Genomic DNA, 25,874 nt, shown 5'->3' on the forward strand with positions numbered 1-25,874 from the left:
ATCTAAATTATGTAAACATTAATAATCAAATTATTAGATATAAATAAGTTTAAGTGTAAAATGAACAAAAGTGAAACATATTTACGAAATTATTTTAAAATTTTCATTATAAGAATTCATATGTATGAGATAAGTGAGACCAGAGACTCCTCTAAGGAATTTTAAATGGTTTTAGGTTTATTGCTATAAATGATATTATATAAAAGAAAAAGCGTTGAAAAAGAATATATTAAATACAAATACTTATGATTATAAAATAAAACAAAATTAAACTAAACAATATAAAAGTCGGGCGGGTGGTGAATGGCGCACTCCCACGATCATCCAAGGTTTTGAAGTCACTATGTTGAATAGTTACGCGCATATGTAGTCCCTTTTAATGAAATAAATTAATTGTTTTAAAATATTAAAATATTACTATTTACTTTTATGTAGAAACTGTTAAAAATAACTCAGTTATATATTATATACATTTGCTTTATAATTTAATATACCGCATTTGTCAAGAGTTCAACTCTGTATTAATCACTTAATTTTCAAACATATTCCTACAATTTAATCGTACTCGTAGATTTAGTTGAAGAGTGTTTTTAAAATATATTTTAATTAAGTAGACGTTTATATGTTTTTGCTTCTATTGCTAATGAATTTCATATAAGAGAAAAAAAACTAACTATCAATTAACCCCAACGTACTTTAAAAATCACATTAAATAATTTCAAATATAGTTTAAAATGACTTTAAATTTATGAATGTGTGATATTAATTAATATCCTCTAATTGTATAGTAAGCAAAGTTTTAGATGTATACATAAATCGAAATTAAGTTATTAAAATATCAAAACGCACTCGATAAATATATAGTAACAATTCTCATGTAGTTTGAAAATATTTTAATTATTTACAAATAATTATGTATAAAATAATTTTTGCGAATAAATATATAATATACAATATAAAATATTTATATAAGGTTTTATAGAATTAAGAATGATTAACTTAAAAGATGAAGTTAATATATTATTTTAGCACAACTCAAACTGTTATAATTTACGTTTTTATGGACGTGTATCAATAACACTTAAACTGTTTGCGCCATTTTGTTGTATTTTAATTCTTGAAAATTGGTAAAAAATTGAATTGTTGCGTTATGTGCGAAAAACTATTAATGCAATATAATAATTGATTTATTATTTAATTGAATCACATTTCATTTCATATTTTAAAATCATATTTGTCTAGTTATTTTTTTTACTTAGTTTTACTTACATATAAAATGATTAAAAAAAGTCGATTTGTGTTCAATTTGTCTTTTCAAAATTTAAATTAAATAAATTGATATTATGTTTTATTTATAAACGATGCTATAAATATACATTACAAGTTTACAAAGTAATTGAATTGATATGCTAACTTCTTTTACAATATTTTTAACAAATATTCGTTTAAATTAATTTATCATTTTTAATTTGAATTTTCTTTTGCAAACATAACATAACAATATGGAATACGTATATTATTATCTTTATCGAAAATAATTTTTAAGTGTACATAAACTGCGTTTGTGTTTATAAAATTCCAAATTATGTACGTGCATGTGCCACTTGTTTTAATCATAATTTTAGGGCCACGTGAAGGTAAAACAATAGTATTTCGAATGAAAACACTGCTGTGAATAGTTTTAGTGGTTGTAAAGAAGTTATTCATAGTTTTTAAGATGAAAGATTATATTGAAAAATCTGTTAAGCATACATACAGGGTGACATACAAATCAATTTGTCTATGTAACGAATAATGAAATTGTTTTTGTTTGTTATATGTTATATTCGTTTAAGTGAAATAAAATATATTATAAAGCATAATAATCAAATGTTTAAATAGTTTATATAGTGCTGCTGACATATTTGTAATCTACTTAAAAGAAATTAATAGACATATTAATTGCGATATAAAAAACTCATTTTTAAACAAATATTGATTTTTTAACTTTTACACTTTTTGATTTATTTATTCCAGCCTAAAGAAATTTAACTTTGCAGTGCTTTCAGAACTGTATGAATTCAGGAAAATTTAAACTAGACTAAGTGAGAGTATTTAATCTATAATTAATAGGTTGAAATTATTTTATTATGATTTCAAAAAAATGTTTCAAATTTAAAATAGTAAATGCGTTAAAAAGGAGTGAATTTGTAATTATTAAATAAGAATACAAATTATCGTAAAATTTTGATATAGTTTTAGCCTTTAAAAAAAAACACACTTTACTATAGGTACAATATCAGAAATGGTAGAAAATTTAATACTGCTTAATATATATATTTTTTTTTTTGAGGACTTACAAAATGTACTTGTATATTTTCACCTTATTTAGGAATTCGAGTTTTTTCTGAACTTTAAATCTAAAAAGTCCGTGGATAAAGAGACTTTTGTTTAACTGATTTGCGGTAAGTTTTTTTCTAACATATATAGTACTAAAATCTAACAACAAAAATTTTTATAATAAATTTATTAATGATTGCGGATTATGCTTTCGTTCTTTTATAATATAGCAAAAGAATGTGTTACTAAACGTAACAAAACTCTAAGTTAGGATAACTTCAGCGGTGTTAGGTTAGTTAAGTGACACTACGCTACAAATTTGGCAATTGCAGTTTAACACTAGATACTTGTACTTTAAAAAATTATTTACTAACAATTTAATTCAATAAATAATGAATTAAGTCCAAAGACCGCAAATTGACAAGGAATCAAACAATAATATTTTGTTGTTGTAATTCACAAATGTTCTTCCAAAACTGTTTTTTTAAAAACGATTTCTTTTGTCATTTTATCTTAGTTATTTTATAACATTCTGTCAGAGGAAATGACAGGAAACATTTTTGAGAACAGCAAAAATTTAAAAAACATTTTACAAGTAAAATGAACTTCAAATTAATCTTGGTTTGCCATAATGTAACATAATGTCACCCTGCAGGATAACGGAAAATGTGAAATTATAATATGGAACCTTAATAAAATAATATAATTCGTTAGAATAGTTTTTTAAGCGGCATTTTTATTTGATTGCAATCGTAACACAAACCAATTTTTGATTATAGCACTATTAGTTAAGTTAAAATTTTAAAACTACTAAAAGATTACATTTAATTTATATTTTTAATAAAATGAATTATTTAGAAATGCTAACAATTTACATATGATTTCATTTATATAATCATTTGTAATATTTAGCTCAGTTTAAAATAATTTTTAAAATAATTTTATTTGAAGTTGTACAGAAATTTGTTTCAAAATGATGTCCTTAGGTGAACAAATTATTAATAAATTCTTCTCATATGTTTCTCTTAAAAGTTAATAGTTGTATTCGAAGAAAGCATTTTGGTTATTCTTTTGCAATTTTTAATTCGATAGTTTAATAAAGACAATAAATAAATTTTTAAAGTATTAGTATATTTTAATAAAAAATTTGACCTAAGATTATTTTAAATAAACTGAATTTTTTTTTTTTGATTATCAAATAAATATAATTATTATAAAATTTACAGAAACTAATAATCTTTAATGTTAATTAACTCCAAAAATCATAACTAAGTGTCGAAAATGGAAAACATATACATACATAAATGTTAATAAATAATTCAATTTAAGATATTTTAATTATTATTATCATAATCAATATTTATTTTAAAACTTTTTAGTTAAGCTAAGCATTTAAAAGATTCATAATCGCACTAAGATTTCATTTAAAATTTATGAAATATCCATTATTGTTTTTTCTTGTTTTATAAAAACATAAATATGTACATATATACATTGATATATTAAATTACTTATAATAATTTATTATCCTTATTATATTTTTAATAAATTTAATAGTTCGTTAAGTTGAAAATATTTGAAATCAGTTTTATTTCGTTCTGAGATATTGGAATGTATGTGTTCCATTTACGTAGTTCCTTTCAAATTGGGTGTCCTTAAATGTCAAGTAATGTACCGGCAAAGAGCTTTCAAATAGAATGTTTTATGGTGTGAATAAATAAATTTGCTTCTTTATTTAATTCCAGAATCGTAGGGCTTTTGGTTCTTTGCGTGTTTACTGTGATACTGGCGACTGTAAACCATAAACTTAAATAGTATGTTATGTATTTCAAAAAAAGAAATATTTAATAAGAACGATAAAGAGCATGAATACTTATTTAATAGAATATTTTAATTTGTTTACATTCAAGAAACAACATTTTTAGTACACATTCATTCTGACATTCAAGTTTTAGAAAAATTGCTCAATAATATTCACATAAAAATTAAATATTAAAATAATTTCGAACTTTGTATTATTTACACACAGAAAACACAGAAAATTATCAAATTGTGTTATAATCGGTATCCCTAACCTAGTACGAGTTTGAACAGATAAGCTTATCTTTCCATTGCATTTAGTTGAGAACAATATTAGAAATTTAGCTGATGTTAATCAGTTTGAGTATTGAAAATTACAATATGATTTTGTTGTTATTTATTTAACTTAGACAAAATGTTCAAAATTACCAAACATTTACATTACTTTACATCTAGCAATGTCGTAAATATAATATCGAACCAAATCCAATATCATAGAAATTAATCAAGATTAACTATGGCCTAGGTGCCATAGTTAATCTTCTATGCAAGCCACTAAACTAAATTAAATAGAAGACAGATAGTCCTTTAAATAAAGCTTATATTTATTATTTATTTAATATTTCTAGCTTATTTATATAATATTTCTCGTTGAAAGTTTTCTAAGAAAGAAGTCCTTAGCTTAGTACTCTCCTCCTGACGCAATCTTAGTCAAACAATTACAAAGAATATAACAAAACGTCAAAACGTCTGCCTACAAATAGAGCTACCATTGTGTTTTCTTAGGTGAACTCATTTTATTGAGATGAAAACGCACAAAACATTATCCCAATAAACAGTCTCCCATATTCTTAGCTCTGATCTACTCAAGAGTGAATCGATACTGTAGTTGATAGTACGAAATAACACCAAAACTTGACAAACACTGGCCAATTGATCAATAATGACGTGAGTGAAACGTGTAAATATATTAAAAAAATTTCCAGCGATTCTGTTGAGAAAATAGTCAACATATCTTAAAAGAACAACAATATGTATAAATTCTGGAAAAAGGGTGATAAAAAAGAAAAAAGAAAGAAACGGGACCTATTTATTTGGGACCTATTACAAAAACATGAAAAATATTAATCTGACAAGAGTGCAGTGCGAAAAATGAAGTTGAAAAGTGCCGTATACCCATCGATGTATTCCAATGTACTTATATAGATGTATTGTATACTGTATGGCGTATACAACAATTATATATATCATCAGTAGATGAAAATATTCCGTCGAGAAGAACTGCAAATATTTCCTTTAAATTTCTTTAACAGCAAAACTAAATTCAGACAACATAATTTAGAATCAAATATTCTTAAAATATACTTCTGATAAAACAATAAACACAAATAATTATTAAATAACACTTGATAAGGTTTCAGAGATATGCAAACGAATATTTGAAATGAATTTTCGAAAAACGAAAGTGATAAGTAAGTATAAAATGGAAATTCTTATCAGCGGTGGCGCTTAGGTTGAAAGCGACCCCTAATTGCTCTGTAGAATAATTTCTTTTCAATATTTAATGACTTAATAATGTGGTTAAGTAATTATGTTTATAGATGCGAGGCTTCTGTAAAGTAATTTATAATAATGATTCTACACTTTTTATTGATTCTATGAGTCAAAGATAAGAGTCTTTATATGGTTGTAAAAATTGAATACTAAACACAAAAGCGACTTTTGGAGGTAGAATTAAGAAGAAACTAAAAAGAAAAATTTGGTAAATATTAAATAAAAAATTACCTAAAACTTTGATTCAGAAAATGTGAAGCGCAGAATCAAGGTGCATGTAGGGCACTTTTTATAGTAACATAAACCTATTTCATTTTTTGTTGTACTTCTTCTCTAAACAATATTAGTTTATATCAGTTAAACATGTTTATTATCTTATATAAATAATTTACAAACATATATTAAAATTATTTTCTTAATTTTTAATTTAAAAAAAATTAAAGAACCTAAATCTTTTTATGGAATTAAATTTAAATATTTGCATATTTGGCAAAAAGTTTTCACTCATTCGGAGCAATGTAGGAAATAGTCGTATCTTATTATGAAAATTCACTAGTACGACAATGAACATTGACCCATATTTATTTTGAGTCTCCGATGTTTACAATATGCAATCTATTGTCGTTAAAAATAGCGCAAAATAGCAAATTAATTAAAAACAACGTTTGGGCTTATCAGTTATGGTAACTTAAAAGCTGCTAGTGGTCGGCCACTAGTCCAGTTTTTGTGCCACAAACTGATAGTGAAACAATTAAAACTAAAGTTGTTGGAGGAAAATCGTGAACAGCTGGTTTGACGGCATTTAAAACACCACATAAACAACCACCAGCAAAGAAGAGAGAAGGAATTTTTAAACTAATTTAAAACTTCCAACAGCTGAGCGTTGTTTACTTTCCGCTTAACAACATTACAGACGAACACAATCGATTACTGAGCGAAAGATATGTATGAGCACACAGCGAACGCGCGTACTGGCACGCAGCACCAGCTGAGAAAAGATACTTGGACTTTACCGTACTTGCAGATTCAATTCGATTTCGATTGCATACCGCACTGACTATTCTCAGTCATAGGCAAGCGATCAGGCAGACGAACGTGCAGTGGGCTTATCTTATCGCAACTATGCATAAAACGAGGCGAAAATGTTGAAAGTACAAACCACAACATTAAAATAAAAGGAAATTATCAATATTAAAAGAATTGTTGTTTTTCTCCGTACCACCAACGGCAACAATAGCAGCAACAGCAGCAACAACAACAACAACAACAACAATAAGACAACAACAGCAACGACAACAAGAACTCAAATAAAAAATGTTATTTAAACTTAAAGATTTCAGTAGCGTTCGACGCTCGGCTACATCAACAGCAACTAAAACTGTCTTCCTACAGAACTCGCAGTTTCTTTCAATTAAATGTTTTACTAGACTAATTTGGATTTGAACTGTGTTAATTACGATAATGTCAAATAAAGTAAATTAGATAAATAATTTAATAGACAAAGTGCAAGAAATAAAGAAACGAGAGCAAAACTGACAAAGCATCTGAAAATATCTCGAACTATCTGCAGCGTTTGGTTTCTGGTGGCAATAAACTTTTATAAAAATCTATCAACTAAGCTAATCTATAGAAAAAGTACAGTGAAATTACAAAATAAAAATCTGCACAATTCATGTGTGTTAAAAACACAAATTAGAAACTAAAACGAACGATTGAATGATATCCATTTCATAACTAAAAAAAATATATCTCAAGCTCAAGATGATCTACAAAGGCTTAACACTATTCAAAGACGGGTGAGTTTTATAAAACAAATATATTTAGGTGTTTAATGATATAACATATAACACATAATATATTATAGATACTATATTTTTAGACTAGTCCAAAATTCAGTTAACCACATATCAGACAGATTACACCAATTGAATTTCATTGCACCCAAAATTAAAATTTGATAAGTAAAAGTAACTATAAAAGTATACTTTTAAAATTTGGTTTTTTTAATTAAATAATGACAAAGTGAGAGAGTGAGACGAAGAGAGAGCGAGAGAGAGCGAGAGAGATAAAGAGAGGGGGAGATAGAGAAATAGAGATATTTTAATGTTTGTGTGAATATTTCCAAACTTATTTCAAAGTTCTTTAGTTTAAATTTAAGGTAAGAATAATTAATTGATTATTTTGAATCCTTCGGTAAAACACTTAGGGGTAACTGACTTAATACCAAAATTTTGGAGAAGTAGTGCCTACCACAAAAGCACCACTATTAGAAAAAATTATAAATAAGACCGAGTAATAAATAAGTAAGTAATGACTTGGGATTTCATATACGTCTTATGGTATATTAATGATTAAAATGTCTGATTCAATCACCAGCAATCAAAATGTTAATATTCCAAAAATCAAAATGAAATTAAAAATTATTTGGGCTCAGTACACTTCACGTTTGATTAGAAATATTTGAAAAATAATTGTTTTAAATCTAAGTTCATTTATTTTTGGTTGATTTATTGATAATAATTTATAGGAACTACATAGGCTGTAGTTAAGTATTACTAATTATATGAAGTCAGTAAACTTGCCAAAATTATTTGTATTGTTCCATGCTTTTTTTAATTAAATTACCAAATTTATTTCCCTTTTTAAATATTTCCGCAGCTTCAGTTCCGTTGTCGCATGTGCCAAAGACTTAATTTCATCGCACAAGCTCGCATTTTTAACAGAATTGATAATGATAGAACTATATTCAAAAAATCTTTACATTCGGTCAGTAACGATTTTGAGAAACGCGTTTAATGGTGTTTCAATACGTTTGATTTAGAGATCTTGAATAAGCCACTATAAGCCACTTAATTAATTCGTTTGACGAGCATATACTTATCCGATTACTATTCGTTTGTTTGTTATCCATTTACCATATTTATGGTTAGAATATAAATAAAAGCAAAAAAATAATAAAAGAAAATCTGTAAAGAAACATAAACAGCTTGGACATGAGCTTATTTTTTTATTTCCGTGTATTTTGTGAATAATTAATTAGATTAATGCAAATACATTATTGTCAAAAAGTTCCATACCTCTTTCATATTTTTTATTACTGTAATCTCAGAGTTTAAACATTGTTGTGGATTAAGTTGGATCTTTATCAAATTTATCCAAATTTAAAACTACACAGACTCGAGTAGATGAATTTAATCATTGTTTCCTTTGACGAAATTCTTCCTAAACATATTGAACATGTGTTGAGGTAAAGTAGTTTACTGAATGTATTGAGTTATATTTCATTTTACAGAATTTTGTTATGCTCATATTTTATTCACTTTTAAATTTCAATTTTAGCTATCCACATAAGAGAGACCTTTGATATTGAATTGACATACGTTATAATACTTACCTATATACATTAAGACTGAAAAGTTTTCGGAAATTCTCATTTAAAATTCGCGCGCTGTATATTTTTCGATATTTTAAGTTTATGTAGTTTGGCAGCACTGTCCTTAATTACTATGCCAAAAATGAGCTCGATCTGTCAGACAGTTCGTTTACGGCAGCTGTTGAAACCAGTTCACCTCAGTAGTGCGTTGCGAAATGTCTTCGACGGTCGTACGACCGTCCTGGAAGGCTTTGTACCACTCATAAACTTGAGTTTTCGATAAAACTGATTCCCCATAAGCCTTTTGTAGCATTCGCAACGATTCTGCACACGAAATTTCGTTCGAAACACAAAATTTGATGCAAACTCTTTGTTCAATATTTTTTTCCATTGTTTTTTTCGCAACGCCCTACTGAGGTGAACTGGTTTCAACAGCTGCCGTAAACGAACTGTCTGACAGATCGCGCTCATTTTTGGCATAGTAATTAAGGACAGTGCTGCCAAACTACATAAACTTAAAATATCGGAAAATATACAGCGCGCGAATTTTAAATGAGAATTTCCGAAAGCTTTTCGGTCACAATGTTATCGTATTGTCCTCGACAATACTGATAACAGAGAAAAGAACCGACTAAGAACCACATGGTATAGTTTCAAATATGGCATATAATCCTTACAAAAATGTATTTAACATATTTATTTAAATTTTATAAAAAATACTCTTTCGAAAACAAATACAAAAGGAAGTTATACATAGATTCATTTTTAGATATTGGATTCATTTTAGATAATCTGAAACAAGTGCATAATTGCCTTTATTTAACTGCAGAAAAAACTAAAAAAATTAGGCTTAGTTTCGTAAAAAGTTTAATACACTTCACGAGTATATCTAAGGTGTATTTACATATTATATTGTTTTTTTTTAATTTGTTTTTGATTTGAAATACAACACAATTACACATATAAACATAACTAGTTTTCGGAAGTTATTTGTGTGCGCGCTAAAGCATATAGCTAACAAGTTGCAGTTATATTTAAATTTTATCTAAGCCTCTAGTTTTATTTAATTAGATCAAGCCTTTGATCAGTTATTGATATAAATGAAGACAGATAAACATTTTATACTAATTTTCTTTTAAGTGCCATTTTATGCAGATGGTCAAATGAACGCCGAGCGATGTTTTAACATCAATATAAAAATGTATCTAATCGTGTTTTCAATTGTATTATTTATCAATATCAGAGATCGTAGATTACTTTAGTTTCCTGATGGCTGAATTTCATTCATTATGTTCAGGATGATTGTTAGACAACAAAATTTTAAATACATTATAATATCTCGAAAACATTATTTGTTGATGATATTATTTAATTTTATTTTTATGAACAACGGGTGTAGTAAATTTGCTAAATGAAACTCTTTTTTACTTGAAAGTTATCTGAATGCATTTATTAGAATATGTAACAATGTAAAAAAAAAGAGACACCTGCGTCATAAGAAGTGCTAGACAGTCAGGCCGCAAACGGAAAATGTGTTGTAAGGGTCAATTAAATGAGTAAATAATGACTTGCCAAAGCATTTGTTCGAGTTCATAAATACTCAATTGTTAGCATATGAAATATAGGAACCAAAATATATCAAAATTAATAAACCGCATTCCAATTGTTATCATTCACAAACATTTTCGTTAAAATAAAATATATCTGTTACCAAAATCCAACACAAAACATCAATCTTAAATTGATGTTTAATAAAGAAAACTAACGTTGATTTGAAAAAAAAAAACGGAAAAGCATTTTCCATTAAAAACATTACATTACAAACACTTCAGCACGAATTCATGAATTCATGAATGCCCAACATTGCTCTACTTCTCTGTGCTAAAGAAATAAAAACAATCTGCAAGATACGTTATCTTTTTTCTTTTGAACTACAAATTACAAATCGAAATGACCGGTTTCCCCTTAAAAACAAGTTTCGTCGTCGTTGCTGCCGCTCAGCTGTTCGCCTTTTTATGCCAACAGAGTTTTTTGCTCTCCTGTTTTGTTTATAAACAAAACGAAATGTGCAAACATTGCTTTTCTTAATTTTATTATTTTTTGTGTTTTGTTTTTCAGTTTTAAACAAAAGCAAAAGTTATTGATTGCGTCATAGGTACATTTCGATTGTGTTGTGTACAAATGACTAAGAAATTCGCAGCAAAATGGAAAAATAATTGCATACTTCTGGGCAGTACATAAAAATATCGAACATGTGCATAACACATTCTATCGTTTTTGTTTAGTTTATTTTTTTTTGTTCATTTAAATGGAAAATTAGACATATTGAATGATTACATTTGCTTAAAAATACAGTTTTATTACAAAAAAATAAATTAAAAAATAAAGATGTCTTAGACCCAAGTAAAACATGCATTGAATTTGGCAAAGGTTACAAATTCAACAATAATTATACATCATTTAAAAATTGCGTAAAATGCGTGTGTTAGTATACAAATCCTAAAAAAGCAACATATAAACAATAAGAAATAACTAGAAAACAACAAGAAGCTATGTAATCCTCATTATATTAGATTCAAATCAAATCACAAGCAAATTTTTTAATAATTAATAATTAATAAATTTTTTAATAATTAATACGTATTACACCGTAGAGCATCCAACATTTTGACATAACTGCAAGCTGAGCATAAATTCAAAAAATTAATGTTAATTTAAAAACTGTACTATTAGGCTCAGAAGTTTCTGTAAAATCTCTATGTAAAAACATTTTTGATATTTAAATTATAAAAATAAATAATTGTGGTATACAATTTTTTAATACGATTTATGTCGTTGTTGCAAGATTATGTGGCGGCTAGCCGACTTTCTAAGTCCTTATCATGATAGGAATGACTTATCTAGTATACTTTTACCGATTTTCTTGCTATTCTTCATGAATCTTAATAATATTTGGCACATCTTGTATCATATAATAGATTAGGCATTATGGCATTAGAATTAGTAATGCCCTCAAAAACTAGGCAATGATTTATAAACATGATGTGATAAAGCAAATTCAATTTATAATATATATATATAATTTCAATTTATATATAATATATATATATATTATATTACGTCCATTACTTTATTAAACACAAATTTCAATTATTTACATTTAAATATTATCTTTGGTTCCAATATTCTTATGTATCTATAATTTTTAATGTAATTTTATTTGGATTTTAACTTTTGTTTTAAATTTTATTTATATAAATTGTTGCCTTATTTTAATATTAATTTTGATAGAAAGCTGATCTTAGTATGTTAATAGTAAAATATATTATATATGATAAGACCATACCTAGTAGAAAAAACATATCAACATATCTGAATGGATTAATCCTTGAAATTTAATTAAAAGCTACACGAAAAAAATGTATACAAAAATAGTACAAATAATGTTAATTTCAAAATTAACTAGTTTCATAACTTTTCTAGTTAACACGCTGAGAACTTCCAGCCTTATAACATATATTTCATGCGTTATTCTCAATTTTCTTGATGATGAATATTAATGGCATAAAACTATTGTTTTGAAGATGAATGATTGGTTTCTGATAATTGAGATTTTTTCTGATTTATTATATTTTTTCTGCAACCAATAGCTAATTTGAAAATTATTTTCCAAAGGTAAAAAGTTACTCATTCTAAAAATTAAACCAGAATATGTTATAATATAAAGGGTTCTAATTGCTTTTTTCTTTGATAATTAAGACAAACTCTCACTGCAGAAGAGCTGTGCCGTAGTGGAATCGACAGAAATTGCTTCAGGTACTAACTGCTTTCAAGATTTGAAAATTTCTTCTTATTACTTTAATAAATATTAATGCATAAAAAATAATATTAACCCTAAAGTACTCCATATATTAGTTACATTGAAACTGATATAAATACCAATTCAATTTTAGTTGTTATCGCAATAAAAAATAAAACTATTCGCTAGTTGTAATTTGCGCTGTTTTGCAAAAATGATTTCTGTTTTCCCGTTGGGAAGTAAAATACCAATATTTTTGTATCTTTTTGCTGACAAAATCGCCTAGCAACAGCAACAGCAAGAGCAAGAGCAACTTCAAACGATCAAGTTGAACTTGTTTTGAATTTTGATTTTATTTTTATTTCTTACTTCGTATTTGTTTTGGTTTTATTTTTGTGGATTCCCCACACAAACAAAAACAAACTGTTTAGATTCGTTTTGTATTTTGTGTATCTACAAGTTAAAAATTAGTGAGCTCAGCAGTTTGGTGGCAAATTCAAAGATATTTTTATTTATATATAAATATGTATACGTAATTTTTTTGAATTAGCTACTGTTTCACTTTCTGGTTTAGAGTGCTGAGAGGGGTTTCCTCGAAGTATTTATGTCAAAACTGCTAATTAACTTGAAATCTACGAGCATCGTCTGATTTTTGTTAATATTTTTGGCGACATCTGCGATCATATTGACTTCTATATTTATCTAGTATATATTATTTATTGTTTTTGTTTTTGTATTTATTTTGTTTTTATCCTCAGCAACATGTGCTTTGCGACGTTTCGATAGGATAACTCGAGATACAGTTGCTTCTTTATAATTTGTAATTGCTTGGTTAATATATTTAAAGTATTTTGTCTTTGGTTGCTTCTGCCTTCGCTAATCAGATAAATGCGTTTCGCCACTTTATGATGTGTTTCAGTTAACGATTGAGTATCTTTTTGGCTCTGTACCCAACTTACGAGTACATATGTGACAGTTCGCTTAAGAAATTTTGTTAATGTGCGATAACCTCGCCGTAGAAGAGGCGAGCCCCTTAGTAGCTTGTTTTTAAAATCGCACATAAAAACAAACAACAGAACAACAACAAATCTTGTTTACATTCTGTATCTGCACTCGCGCTCAAGATTGAAAACAACTTGTTGTTGAGCGATTGTAGTCGCGATTGCAGCGGCGATTGTTGCTGGTATTGATGTCAATTGTTTTGAGATAATTTTCCAAGCGAATTGAACGATTTAAGGCGTTAGCAACAGCGTTAACAATCTTTTTTTGTATATTGGAAATTGTGGCATATTTTTATTATTTTAACAATTATATTTTTAGTTATAAAAAAAAATTTCATTGTTTGACAAATTTATCTATCTAGGATCTATTCAATTTATTTGAGAATCCGATAAGCAAATGGAAATCTAAAAATGTTTAAAATTTTCACACAGATATATTTTAAGTGCCATATAAAGTATAGTAACTAATATATATTAGTTGAAATAAATTCTTAGATTTATGGATTTATCAGATCTATAATTCTTAGTACATATTTCAGCCTTTACCTATATTACATATTTCTATTTGAGTTAACTAATGAAATTTTTAGTAAAGTTTTATGTCTACGAATAAAAATTTCAACTTGATTATTATATTGCGATTTCAAAAGTAAATGTAAGTGAAAAGCATTTGTTATTGAGATTTTAGTGAAACTTTTATTTATTTGGAACTTGCCATTAGTTGTGAAATAAAAATTCATGTAAATGTTTTCCACAGGACATATTACGGTACAGCACCTTTTTGATGTAGCTTTTGCAAGTCCATAACTTGATGGTAGAAGTTTAAGGGTTATCAGCATAAAGACCAACCTTTTCATAACTGCCAAAAAAGTTAATGGTTACAAAACGTGAAAGCCGATCAGCGCATGTTCTACGCATTATTTGGTTAGCCAATTTAAGTTTATGTGCTCGACATATGGCAGTGCAACAGTATTGCGATAGCAGTACTACAAAATGAATAATCCTTTCGCAGTCAGATAATTAATAACAATTTGTAATAGAAATTTTTCAGCAAAAGTTCATTAAAAATTATTTAACTTACTGAATTTGCTAGATGCATCTGCAGTATGTGTCGCAATACTCTGGATTCATAATCTGACTTTTTTAAATTTATTTTTATGTTAAAATAAATTTGTTAACGTAATCTCCCAATGTTCAAACAGAATATTATTTTTAACTTTCGTAAGCAATTTTTTGTTATTAAACGCAGTTCGTGTGCCAAAATATCACCACATTTCCATTGTTTGCAAAAATAACGTAAAAATGTAAATTTATCTATAAGAAGAAAATATAAACAAAATAATTATAAATCAGTAAGAAAGCATTGTTCACTTAAAAAAATGTATATGTTAGACATGTATCAGACATGATTTAAATATTTAAATTTAAATTCCAAGGCAAGAGACAGGCGGTATTCGAGCAGTATTTGAGCTGTATTCGAGCTCGCTCTGTTACATTGCGGAGGTCATATCAGAAACAAATAACAGAAAATTTACATTTCCTTCTTTGCGCAAATGTTTTGAAGTCAACAATAGAGTATTTTTAATGTTAATCGGAATCATTTACAAAAAAATGAGTTGAATAAAATTTGTTCATATCGCTTTGGTGTTGCGTTAAATTTCTATAATCAATTTTTATCTTTGGACTTAAGAACTGAAATGCCACTGTTCCCAAATACCATTTTTTGGACCCAATAAAAGAATATTAATTATTCAATATTTATTATGGCTACAAGCCTTCTTGTTGACCCCTTGATATTGCGACTTAGGTACTTCGGTTTCAGTTGCTAATTGGCATCATAAAATCAGCTGAGAAAAAATTGGTGGGCATGAATAACGAATCGATAAGATAAATTTTTTGCTTTCAACAAGTTCAATTTTTTTAAGTAAACAATGATAAACATTCTTACAATCCTTAAAACTAATCTACATTTTATAAAAAGTAGCTTAGAAATTTTATTGTAAAGCCAATTAAAATTTCTTTTATGTTTGTTTAGAAACTGAATATTAAAAGGCTGGACTATTAATCTGTAAACACATAGATAATATGAACACAATAGCGGTATTCAGACATAGCTGAGTAACTCGATAACTCGGTAACTCAGTATTTCGTAACGCACCTGTTTAATTTTTTCTCGGTAATGTTGTGAAATTGAACTACAAAAGCAGCTGAAATCAGCAATGTAATGCCAAGAGAAGGTGGAAGACTTTAAATTGTGTGTAAAATTTAAATAAGACTAATTTTTTTATTTAATTTTTATTGTTTTTAATATATCCATATTTAGTAGACTTTTAAACATTTTTAATTTAAATTTTATGTAACATTTCAAAAAAATATATATCAGTTGTTATTTTGTCGAATACCGAAGAAATTATTGAACAGACCAGAGTTGAGGTTGCTGGTTGGATATTTAGCGGGTCACTATGGACTGTGTTATCACCTTAACAAAATAGATCTGTCCGAAGAGATAGACTGTCAGCTCTGCTTAAAAGTAGATGAGATTTAGATGAGGTCACTGGGTTGAGAACTACTCTCCCCTTCGGACATTAGGAGGTCTTCAACGGCCGACATTCTAGTTTTTATTCGAAAGGCGGAATGTCTTCTGTTCGGTTAGGGTCTGTTACAAAACAAAATATCAACCATGGTCGCAGTGCTCAGTTCTGTTGGGAGCTGCTACCCCGTTTATTCCTATTCCTATTCCTACTTCTCTAATTCTTTAATTCTTTATCGTTGTAGTTTCACAAAAACCAAAAATACATACAATTATAACACTACTCAGTTACCGAGCTAATGTGCAAGTCTGAATATTCTGAACGCCTTTAATATATAACAACATTGACATTCATCACAATACCAGCCATACCAGCATATATTAATAATAATTCAGAGAAGTAACTGAAGAATATGTTCTGCCTAAGGAACAAAAAAATTATGATTAGTTTTCATTACCAATTGTTCATACACTGAAGTTGTCTACTGAAATAGGTATATATACATAAACAAGTAGAATAGTAAAAATCTGGTCAAAAGTGTATTCTAATTGATATTCATTTCATTTTCGCAAAAGATTTATGATCCTCCTAGGAGCTAAAAGATTCAGTATATATAAAATATATATTTATTTGTGAGAAGTAGTTAACAAAAGGATACATAGTCATTATTTTGGCCTCAGCTTTATTGACACCTCACTTGATATTATTAATAATATTGTCATTGTGTTCAAGGAAAATAATGAAGGTAACATCTAAGTAGTGTTTTAATGAGACGACAGATTGAGGATTGCACTATGATTTGCTCCTAAATCCATAAACATAAACATTTTCTTATTCTAATTTTGAGGAATGTTGTCAACTAATTGCAAAATAGTCATTAATCATAAGAACTAAAATAATTGGTTATATATTCAAGATAATTGCACTCAAAGACAATAATTATAATCTAATTATTATTTTAAGTATATTGCACTATTTGGTTGTAACAACTTAAGTACACGAATGGGTAATTGAAATTAACTTTATAAAGTCAAATAAATATTGTTCTTATTTGAAATTTAGTAAACAAAAATCATATAATATATATATTTCTTGGAATTTAATGGGTAAATAAAAAATAGTATACTAAATCACAAAGAAATTTATTCTGTACAAGGACGTAAGCTGAAAACACAATTAATTGGGTGACGACTGCATTATAAAATCAATTAACTTATCATCAAAAATCCCACTGTAAACAAATCGATCAACAATGGGTTTTTCATTTTTATATATTGAATTTATGTATATCGAATGCATTTGTATTACATAGGTTTGTATTTGTCATTTGTCTTCCTATATAAATAATACGTCATTGAATTTAATATGAAATGGTTATACTCTTATCAAAATGAAGGGTTTTGTTTTCCATTAATTGAAGTTGTGAATCTATCTATCTATCGATCTATCTTATCTATCTTTCGATATAGAAAAACGAATTTATTGAATTTCTCTCTTTACATTTACGCCTTTACTGATCGGTGTCATATTGTATTAAGGAACATCTAAGAAGTTATCATGCTTTTGTAATTTAAAATATGTTCACTAAAATTGATAATGAATACCTTTTTCAATTGTTTGAATTATTAGATGTCCTGCTCCAAAACCAATTTATAGCATTGTTTCACGATGAGTTGGTTTCAGTGATTCGTAGATCAATACTGTCTACAAACTTTATTGTGTAGTACATATATGTAATGCGTTATTAAAAATGGTGAGATGTGATCCTATGAATATAGTGTCGCAACTAGTCTATAATTTTAAGATTAATGTTTTAAATTTAAACAATATTTTAAATAATTAAAAAAGAATTAAATTATTTTGTTTAGCAGGAAATTAGTAGGCGACAAATGCCGACGTAGCCATAAAAGTTATCAAATTCAAGTCGTATTGCTTCTTATCAGCTGAGTTGAGTATTTTAAGTAATTGTAGGCACAGGTCAGACGTATTTTGTACTTTGAAATACTTTGATTTTCCCATAACAAAAACTGAGTTAACTTTTGTCAATGGCAAGACCAATACTCCTACATTTGCAATATTTGTACATATACATATATCAGGTTGTTCGCAGTTAGGTATCTTCAACAATTAATTTTGTAATATTGTAAATATTTTTGTTATTATTTCAATTGAAATCGAAGTCTTATCAATAAAAAAGCAGAGAAGCAAACATTTCAGTAAATAGCGTATTAAGCCTCAAAGTCCAGTCACACCAGAGTAAAATTTTTATTTTATGTACACTTCGTCTACAAATTATAAACTATAAATCATGTATATTTCGAGGCACATATATATATATATATATATATATATATATATAATTTTGGCTATCAAATTTAATATTTGGGCTTCGTTGTTAATTTAATTGTAGGTTTTATTTATTTTATAATTTTTTTTGCGACGTATTTAAAACTCATTTAACAAGTTTCAACCAGTTTGAGGGCAATTGATGTGATGACTTTAATTTGTCATTTACTTTGAAAAATGTTTGTGACCTAATGTTTGCCTAAATCAACTACATTAAATTCAATCAAATATTAATTTTTTATATACATTTCAGCATACTTAACGTTTTTAAGATCTCACAATACTTCACGGTTGTTAAAGTAAAATATTTTCCTTAATCTATTAAAGCAAAAACCTGCCCTCTCTGAAAACGAAATAACTTTAGTTCTTCTTTTATTCTGTCTTCATTTATTAATCAAGGGCCAAGGTTATGAATGTGAATGCCCTCCGTCATTAAAACCAGTCAAACCATTTTTAATACATTTTGATCGCATATTTGGTGATCTGACGTTATCACATAAAAGTACAGTTTCACAAAAAGTGTGTGGTTTTACACTGGAAAAAAATAGTTAACGTATTATATAATTTAAAGTGTAATATATGTATTCCCAATTTTCTATTAGAAGTTTAATATTCAACACATATGAATATATGATTATAATATATAGATTACAAAATTTGTTGAAATACAGAAAAAATTCAATAGTTATCATTTATCATCAGTTCTTAGTTATCCTCAATGCAAAGTGAATTTAATTGTAATCAAATAAGAAAATTAAAGAACAAACAAAATATAAATACAAGAGAAACAGTTTTTAATGCCAGTTAACAGCATTAAAAAACGTTGGAATGATTTAAATTTCTGTCTAAAACCTTTAAATTAATATTACTTACTTACTTAGTTGGCCAGTACAGATGTGAGTTGTCCTTGGCCGCGCCGAGTAGCCTCCGCCAATCAGTCTGATTAGGTACTTGCTGTAGGCAGTTGGTAGTACCAACCGCCCCCAAATCAGTCTTCCACCGAATCAAGCTTGCGGACATCCTCTACCGCGTTTTCCATCTGCGGGTACCGAATCACACACATTTCTAGCCGAAGCACTTTCTTCCATTCGCACAACAAGACTAAGTCAGCGAAGCCGCTGAAGTTTTATGCTATTAACTATGTCAATGTCTCCGTATAGTTCATACAGCTCATCGTTCCATCTAATTTGATACTCGTCGCCAACGCGTAAGAGACTATAGATTTTCCAAAGAATATTTCACTAGAATGCTCTTAGCGCTTTCTCATCACTGTTGGAAATTGTCCAAGCTCCTGCACCATACATCAGGGCAGGCATAATAAGAGACTTGGAGAGTGTGATTTTTATTAATCGAGAGGGGGCTTTATTTCTCAATTGCCTACTTAGCCCGAAGTAACATTTGTTGACAAGAGTGATTCTTCGTTGAACATCTAGGCTGACGTCATTTTGGTTATTTTATGCATATTAATATGTATAAAGAGTTCTGCATTCACAATAACAAAAGAATAAACAATAATGCAATTTGAATGTTTATTATATTTAATTTTTATCTGAGATATGTATAGTATTCACTAAATAAATTCTATCTAAAGGACTATTGAGATTTTATTTATTGCTTTCATAATAACGATTTCACTAGAAAATGTTGAAAAGGGCGCCTTATCATCCTGTCTGCATAAAAAAAATATGCATGTAAGCTATTGAATTTTGTAATTAAATGAATAATTCATTAAATATTAAATTTACAGAACTGATGTCTTACTCAGTTCATAATCTTTTAAGGTTGTAAAATATCTCTGTCAAGGTTAAAAAAATTCATATTTCAATGCGCACAAAAACTCATAAAAAATTGGTACAAAAGAATTCGCACTTTCTTATCAATCGAAATGTTTTTCTTGAGCTAATTAATGAAATAAAAAAATTAAAAAAAGCACGCTGAAAGTAATCAAATCACGCGCTCTTTTTTTATTCAATAATTTATTTTTGTTAAAAAAATTCTATACATAACATGAGCTATTCAGAAATCACTGTGGAAGTCTTCCACAAAATCGAGAAAATCCATTTAAGATTTTCACTTTCGGTAAACGTAAAAACAAATTTAGAATAAAATAGTTTTTTTTAAAAACAGAAATAAAATTAAAATCAAATTTTTGAATTCGAAACGTTTATTTTTAAAGCATCTTGGCACGACAAATGAGTTTTCTATTTTCTGTCAGAAAAATCATCGTGGGATTTTCCTTGACCAAGTATGAGACAAATTTTTAGAACGACTAAACTCCATAAAAAAATATTATTTTCACATCATTTTTGTCAGACTAAAGCACATCAGTCTTCAAAGTCTGATGTGCACATCAGTCTTCAATAGACTTTCAAAAGTGACAATTATGAATGAAAAAAGTGTGCGCCGTCGGTAATTATTTATGTGCATTTTACAATAGATTGGAATAAATTTTCTTATTTATAAATAAATATCATTAATTTGCCAGCTATCTCAACAAAACTCAATCTCTGGTCTACTGCGTTATATGACACAATTTGTGCTCACCTATTGGGCAGTTCTGTTTTGCGCAAATAGTGTAGCTGTATTCCTCCCTCCTTCAATGTTCCCAGTGTTTCACTACACTTCACTTTAAATCACAGTCCAAGTATCAAAGTACAAAAGTGGGGAAGGAAAAGCAAAGTTTTTTCCTCAAAGCAGTTGATTTCTACAGTATTCAGACTACAGAATCCTAACATAATTCGTTTTTGCTTTGATAAGTAACACAGAGTGCGACCCCATCGATAAGTGGCTGATCTTAGGGTATTTTTGATTTCTGCAAATCATCTGACGTCAACCCCAAACAATTACGAACATGTGTAGACTTTATTTACTATTAAAAATATTGTGTTAATAAATTTGTTTTCGCGTTCTACGTAATTTCTCAAAAAGCAATGCTAGGGCCTTAATATGGTGACGGTACTGGAATCCCTTAATAGCGCTAAAATATAAAACCTTAATTTACAAATATTTTATGACTGCACAATAGGCAATATTGAAATATTGTAAATAATTGAAATATATTCATTTTATAATGAAGTTTTAGAAAGCAGTTGAAAGGTTTACATATTTTATTTATTTTTGTTTTATTTGTAATATATACAAATAATAGATGAAATGCTAGATTGATCAATGAGAAATGAATAAGTTACATCTAAGTCTAATGAAAACCTCTTTAATTACGACTACTTTTGATAATTATTTAATAATTACTTGTTTGCGGAATTTATTTTTGAACTGAATTTTTTTATCATGTGGTTATGGAATCTAAAGAATACTATATGAAATGCATTACGAGCTAATTCATAGGCGATTTCCATACACAGTTCGGAATTGTTACATGCCACCTTATTTTGAAATATCTTACTTAAATGGTATTATATGTTAGAATAATAAAAATATTGGACTGTTGTTAATATATATTCTCTTCTCACCACCACTTTTTTATGAACTCAATAAAGAACAATGAATTGAATTAAATTGATTTGGTTCAACAATGGAAAACTACTCGTGATAGATAAAAATATCAAAAGTTAAACTGCAGTGCCCTTTAAATGTAGGGTGCAAATAAACCAATAAAAAATTATGTTCTATACAAATACAGTCGACGTAGTAATCACAACGTCAAATAATCACACAAATTTACGCCGACAGACTCTATGTTCTACTTTCAGTGGACCTCGTCATCGAGAGTTTGAATGGGCGTTTGCGGTGTCCGTACTTGCCATCGTTTTGTGTAGAAAGTTGTCCATGCCTTGGGTGCAATGCTCTATAGAAAAATATTGAAAATAAAAACAAATAGCAGCCAGCAACAATAACAATAAATGCTTTCAAATGAATTTTGCATTCATCGCTAAAATCATTGGAATTGGCGTTTTTATCGTCTTGTTGCTGACCAGCTGACAGAGACCCTCCCTGCTCGCCCGTTCGTTGGCTATATATCTAAGCATTAAAATAGCTTGACTGATGGAGATGATGAAATGTTGCATCATTCAATTTGCTCTCTACAACAACTGATAAAAGAATATTAAGATACTCGTAGTACCAGAAAATCGTATCTCGCCGTTGTTTGTTTGGGTTTCTCGCCGTAGTTTCTCGATTGTGCTTTTCTCGTTTTTTCCGCTGATATGGCATCACATATGCTTCATTGAGGTTGCTTTAGTTAATTTTTTTTTTATTATTGTTTTTTTTTTTTTTTGTTTTTATTTGTTTTGATACAATCGTTTATAATATTATTTAAAGTCCTTTATACTAGCATTCAAAATTTTAGATAAACATCCGCTACATATACTACATTTCATGATTTAATGTTTTGTTTTATAGTTTTAATTAATATGAATGGACTCGTACACATTGTCTTTCTTTAATATGGGTTCGTTTATTGTATTATATTACTTTGCAAACATAATTATATCAATTTGTTCTTATAGTACCCTTAAAGTCGGTAAATCTTAAAAAAGTAAAGTATGACAGAGTCGGGTTTTACTTATGGACAAAATGCTTAAGCAATTATTCGGTTACACATTAAGAGAATTGAATCCAAATGTATTTACCACTAAGTTATGTTTTATCATAATACATTACTTTAACTTAAGTTTGATTACATTCAATTCCTTGAATTAAAGGTTGATACGAGTCCAAATATTGTCCAGAATGTTAATCGCAACAGCTCCTCCAACAATTTGACTAATCTGCAATATAAAATTAGCATAATTCAATAAGCTAATAAGAATAAGAACTTAATTTTCTGGACCTGTTGTAACGGTGATAAGCTCCTTTGTTTAACTTTTTTTTGCCTTACAGAAAAAAAAATTTATCTCCCTACAGTTGATGTCGATTTATCCGACATCAAATTTGTCATGGGGTAATAAACACCTTACAGGGGAATATTAAAAAGCGATGTTTAGAAATATTATAGAATTCTAAAAAGTTTAAATTTATCTTTATATTTAATACTCAAATGAATTTTTTGGATTTTTTGCAAAAAGTTTTAATTTAATGTTAGTATAATCTAATCATTCTTGTATAATATTTGAGTTTAAAATAAATTTATCTTTGGATATATTGGAGAAGTTTATTTACATTATTGACTTATTATATTATCAAATTATGTTTAGAATTACATATAAATATATATTAACATACCTTTCCTTCAGAGTTTAATCATATTTTTAAAATTTGCTGTTTTCAGGTATGGCCTGGCATTGCGAACAGCTCAATATAACTACAGACTCTACCAACGCGCGCTTTCAGTACACTATGGCAACGCTGCTCTGTTAACCCCATCAGTCAAGTCATACGTTGAGGAATGTGTCCAATTATGTCAGCCCGATAAAATACACATCTGTGATGGTAGTGCTAAAGAAAGTCAAATGCTGCAAACACACATGCTTCAACAGGGCACCATCATTCCTTTACCCAAATATGAAAATTGTTGGTTGGCACGCACCAATCCTGCGGATGTAGCGCGTGTTGAATCTAAAACTTTCATCTGCACTGCTAATAAAGAGGAAACAGTACCTGTTACTAATGAAGGTACACCTGGTGCGCTAGGTAATTGGATTTCAAAGAAAGATATGCAAAAAGCTATTCAAGAACGTTTCCCCTCCAGTATGGCTGGGCGCACGATGTATGTTATACCCTTTTCAATGGGGCCGATAGGGTCGCCATTATCAAAAATTGGTATCGAAGTAACAGATTCTCCTTACGTTGTAGAGTCCATGAAAATTATGACACGAGCAGGTACTAAGGTATTGGAACAACTACAAACAGGTGATGGGCAGTTTGTCAAGTGTTTACATTCTGTAGGTAAGCCAAAAAATGGTGTTATAGAGCAACCTTCATGGCCGTGTGATCCAGAACGTACAATCATATTGCATACACCCGATAATAATGAAATCGTCAGTTATGGTTCAGGTTATGGGGGAAATTCGCTTTTGGGCAAAAAATGTTTTGCATTACGAATTGGTAGCACAATTGCTAAACGTGAAGGCTGGCTGGCAGAGCATATGCTTATACTTGGCATTACAAATCCTAAAGGTGAAAAAATTTACATTGCTGCAGCTTTCCCATCGGCCTGTGGTAAAACAAACTTGGCTATGCTTACGCCTACACTGCCAGGATATAAAGTAGAGTGCGTTGGTGATGATATTGCTTGGATGAAATTTGATTCTAATGGAGACTTACGTGCCATAAATCCAGAAAACGGTTTCTTCGGTGTTGCACCGGGCACATCTATGGCAACGAATCCTAATGCTATGAAAACTATATTCCGTAATTCACTGTTTACAAATGTTGCACACACGTCTGACGAAGGAGTTTATTGGGAGGGTATGGAAGAAGAGAATATAAAAAGTGTGAATGTTACGGACTGGTTAGGTAAACCCTGGAATAAATCGAATGGTAAACCTGCTGCACATCCGAATTCTCGTTTCTGTACACCTGCAGCACAATGTCCAATTATCGATCCAGCCTGGGAAGATCCAGCTGGTGTACCAATTAGTGCCATATTGTTTGGTGGTCGCCGTCCTGCTGGAGTACCGCTTGTCTATGAAGCACGCAGTTGGGCACATGGTGTCTTTATCGGTGCAGCTATGCGCAGTGAAGCTACTGCTGCAGCTGAACATAAAGGAAAAGTAATAATGCATGATCCATTTGCTATGCGTCCATTCTTTGGATATAATTTCGGCAACTATTTGAGTCATTGGTTAAGCATGGAGAAGCGCGGTAGAGTGCCAAAGATTTTCCATGTTAATTGGTTCCGCAAAGGTGCTGATGGGAAATTCCTTTGGCCTGGATTTGGTGAAAACTCAAGAGTTTTAGATTGGATATTCAGAAGGGTAAAGGGTGAAGAATGTTACCAAGCTTCAGCTATTGGTAACTTACCAAGTCAGAATGCATTAATTACACAAGGGCTACAAGAAGCAATAAAATTAGATGAACTTTTTAATTTACCAAAAGATTTCTGGGAACAAGAGGTTATTGAAATCGAAAAATATTTCAAAACTCAAGTGGGTGATTTTCTACCAACTCAGGTAGCGCAGGAACTAGCAGGATTGAAAGATCGCGTCAGTAAAATGTGATGAATTTTTATTGTTGTTGATGAATTATTGTGA

The 25,874-nt window shown here is 28.8% G+C and overlaps 1 protein-coding gene across 1 annotated transcript; it reads left to right on the forward strand.

Moving 5' to 3' along the window:
* The first annotated feature begins 7,018 nt into the window (after nt 1–7,018).
* Nucleotides 7,019–25,874, forward strand: LOC119677831 (phosphoenolpyruvate carboxykinase [GTP]-like). The gene is made up of 2 exons (XM_038089365.1): nt 7,019–7,469; nt 23,951–25,874. Exons 1-2 carry the CDS (start codon nt 7,435–7,437, stop codon nt 25,839–25,841), a joined length of 1,926 nt encoding a protein of 641 aa, XP_037945293.1. The 5' UTR covers nt 7,019–7,434; the 3' UTR covers nt 25,842–25,874.

The sequence above is a fragment of the Teleopsis dalmanni genome, chromosome 2, assembly GCF_002237135.1.
Source record: "Teleopsis dalmanni isolate 2A chromosome 2, ASM223713v2, whole genome shotgun sequence".
Lineage (NCBI taxonomy): Eukaryota > Metazoa > Arthropoda > Insecta > Diptera > Diopsidae > Teleopsis > Teleopsis dalmanni.

What these genes read in the sequence shown, in the direction of transcription:
- LOC119677831 (XM_038089365.1), top strand. Translation starts at nt 7,435, where the DNA reads ATGATCTACAAAGGCTTAACACTATTCAAAGACGG. An exon ending in TTAACACTATTCAAAGACGG is followed by an intron (nt 7,470 to 23,950) that starts GTGAGTTTTATA and finishes TGCTGTTTTCAG; the next exon opens with GTATGGCCTGGCATTGCGAA.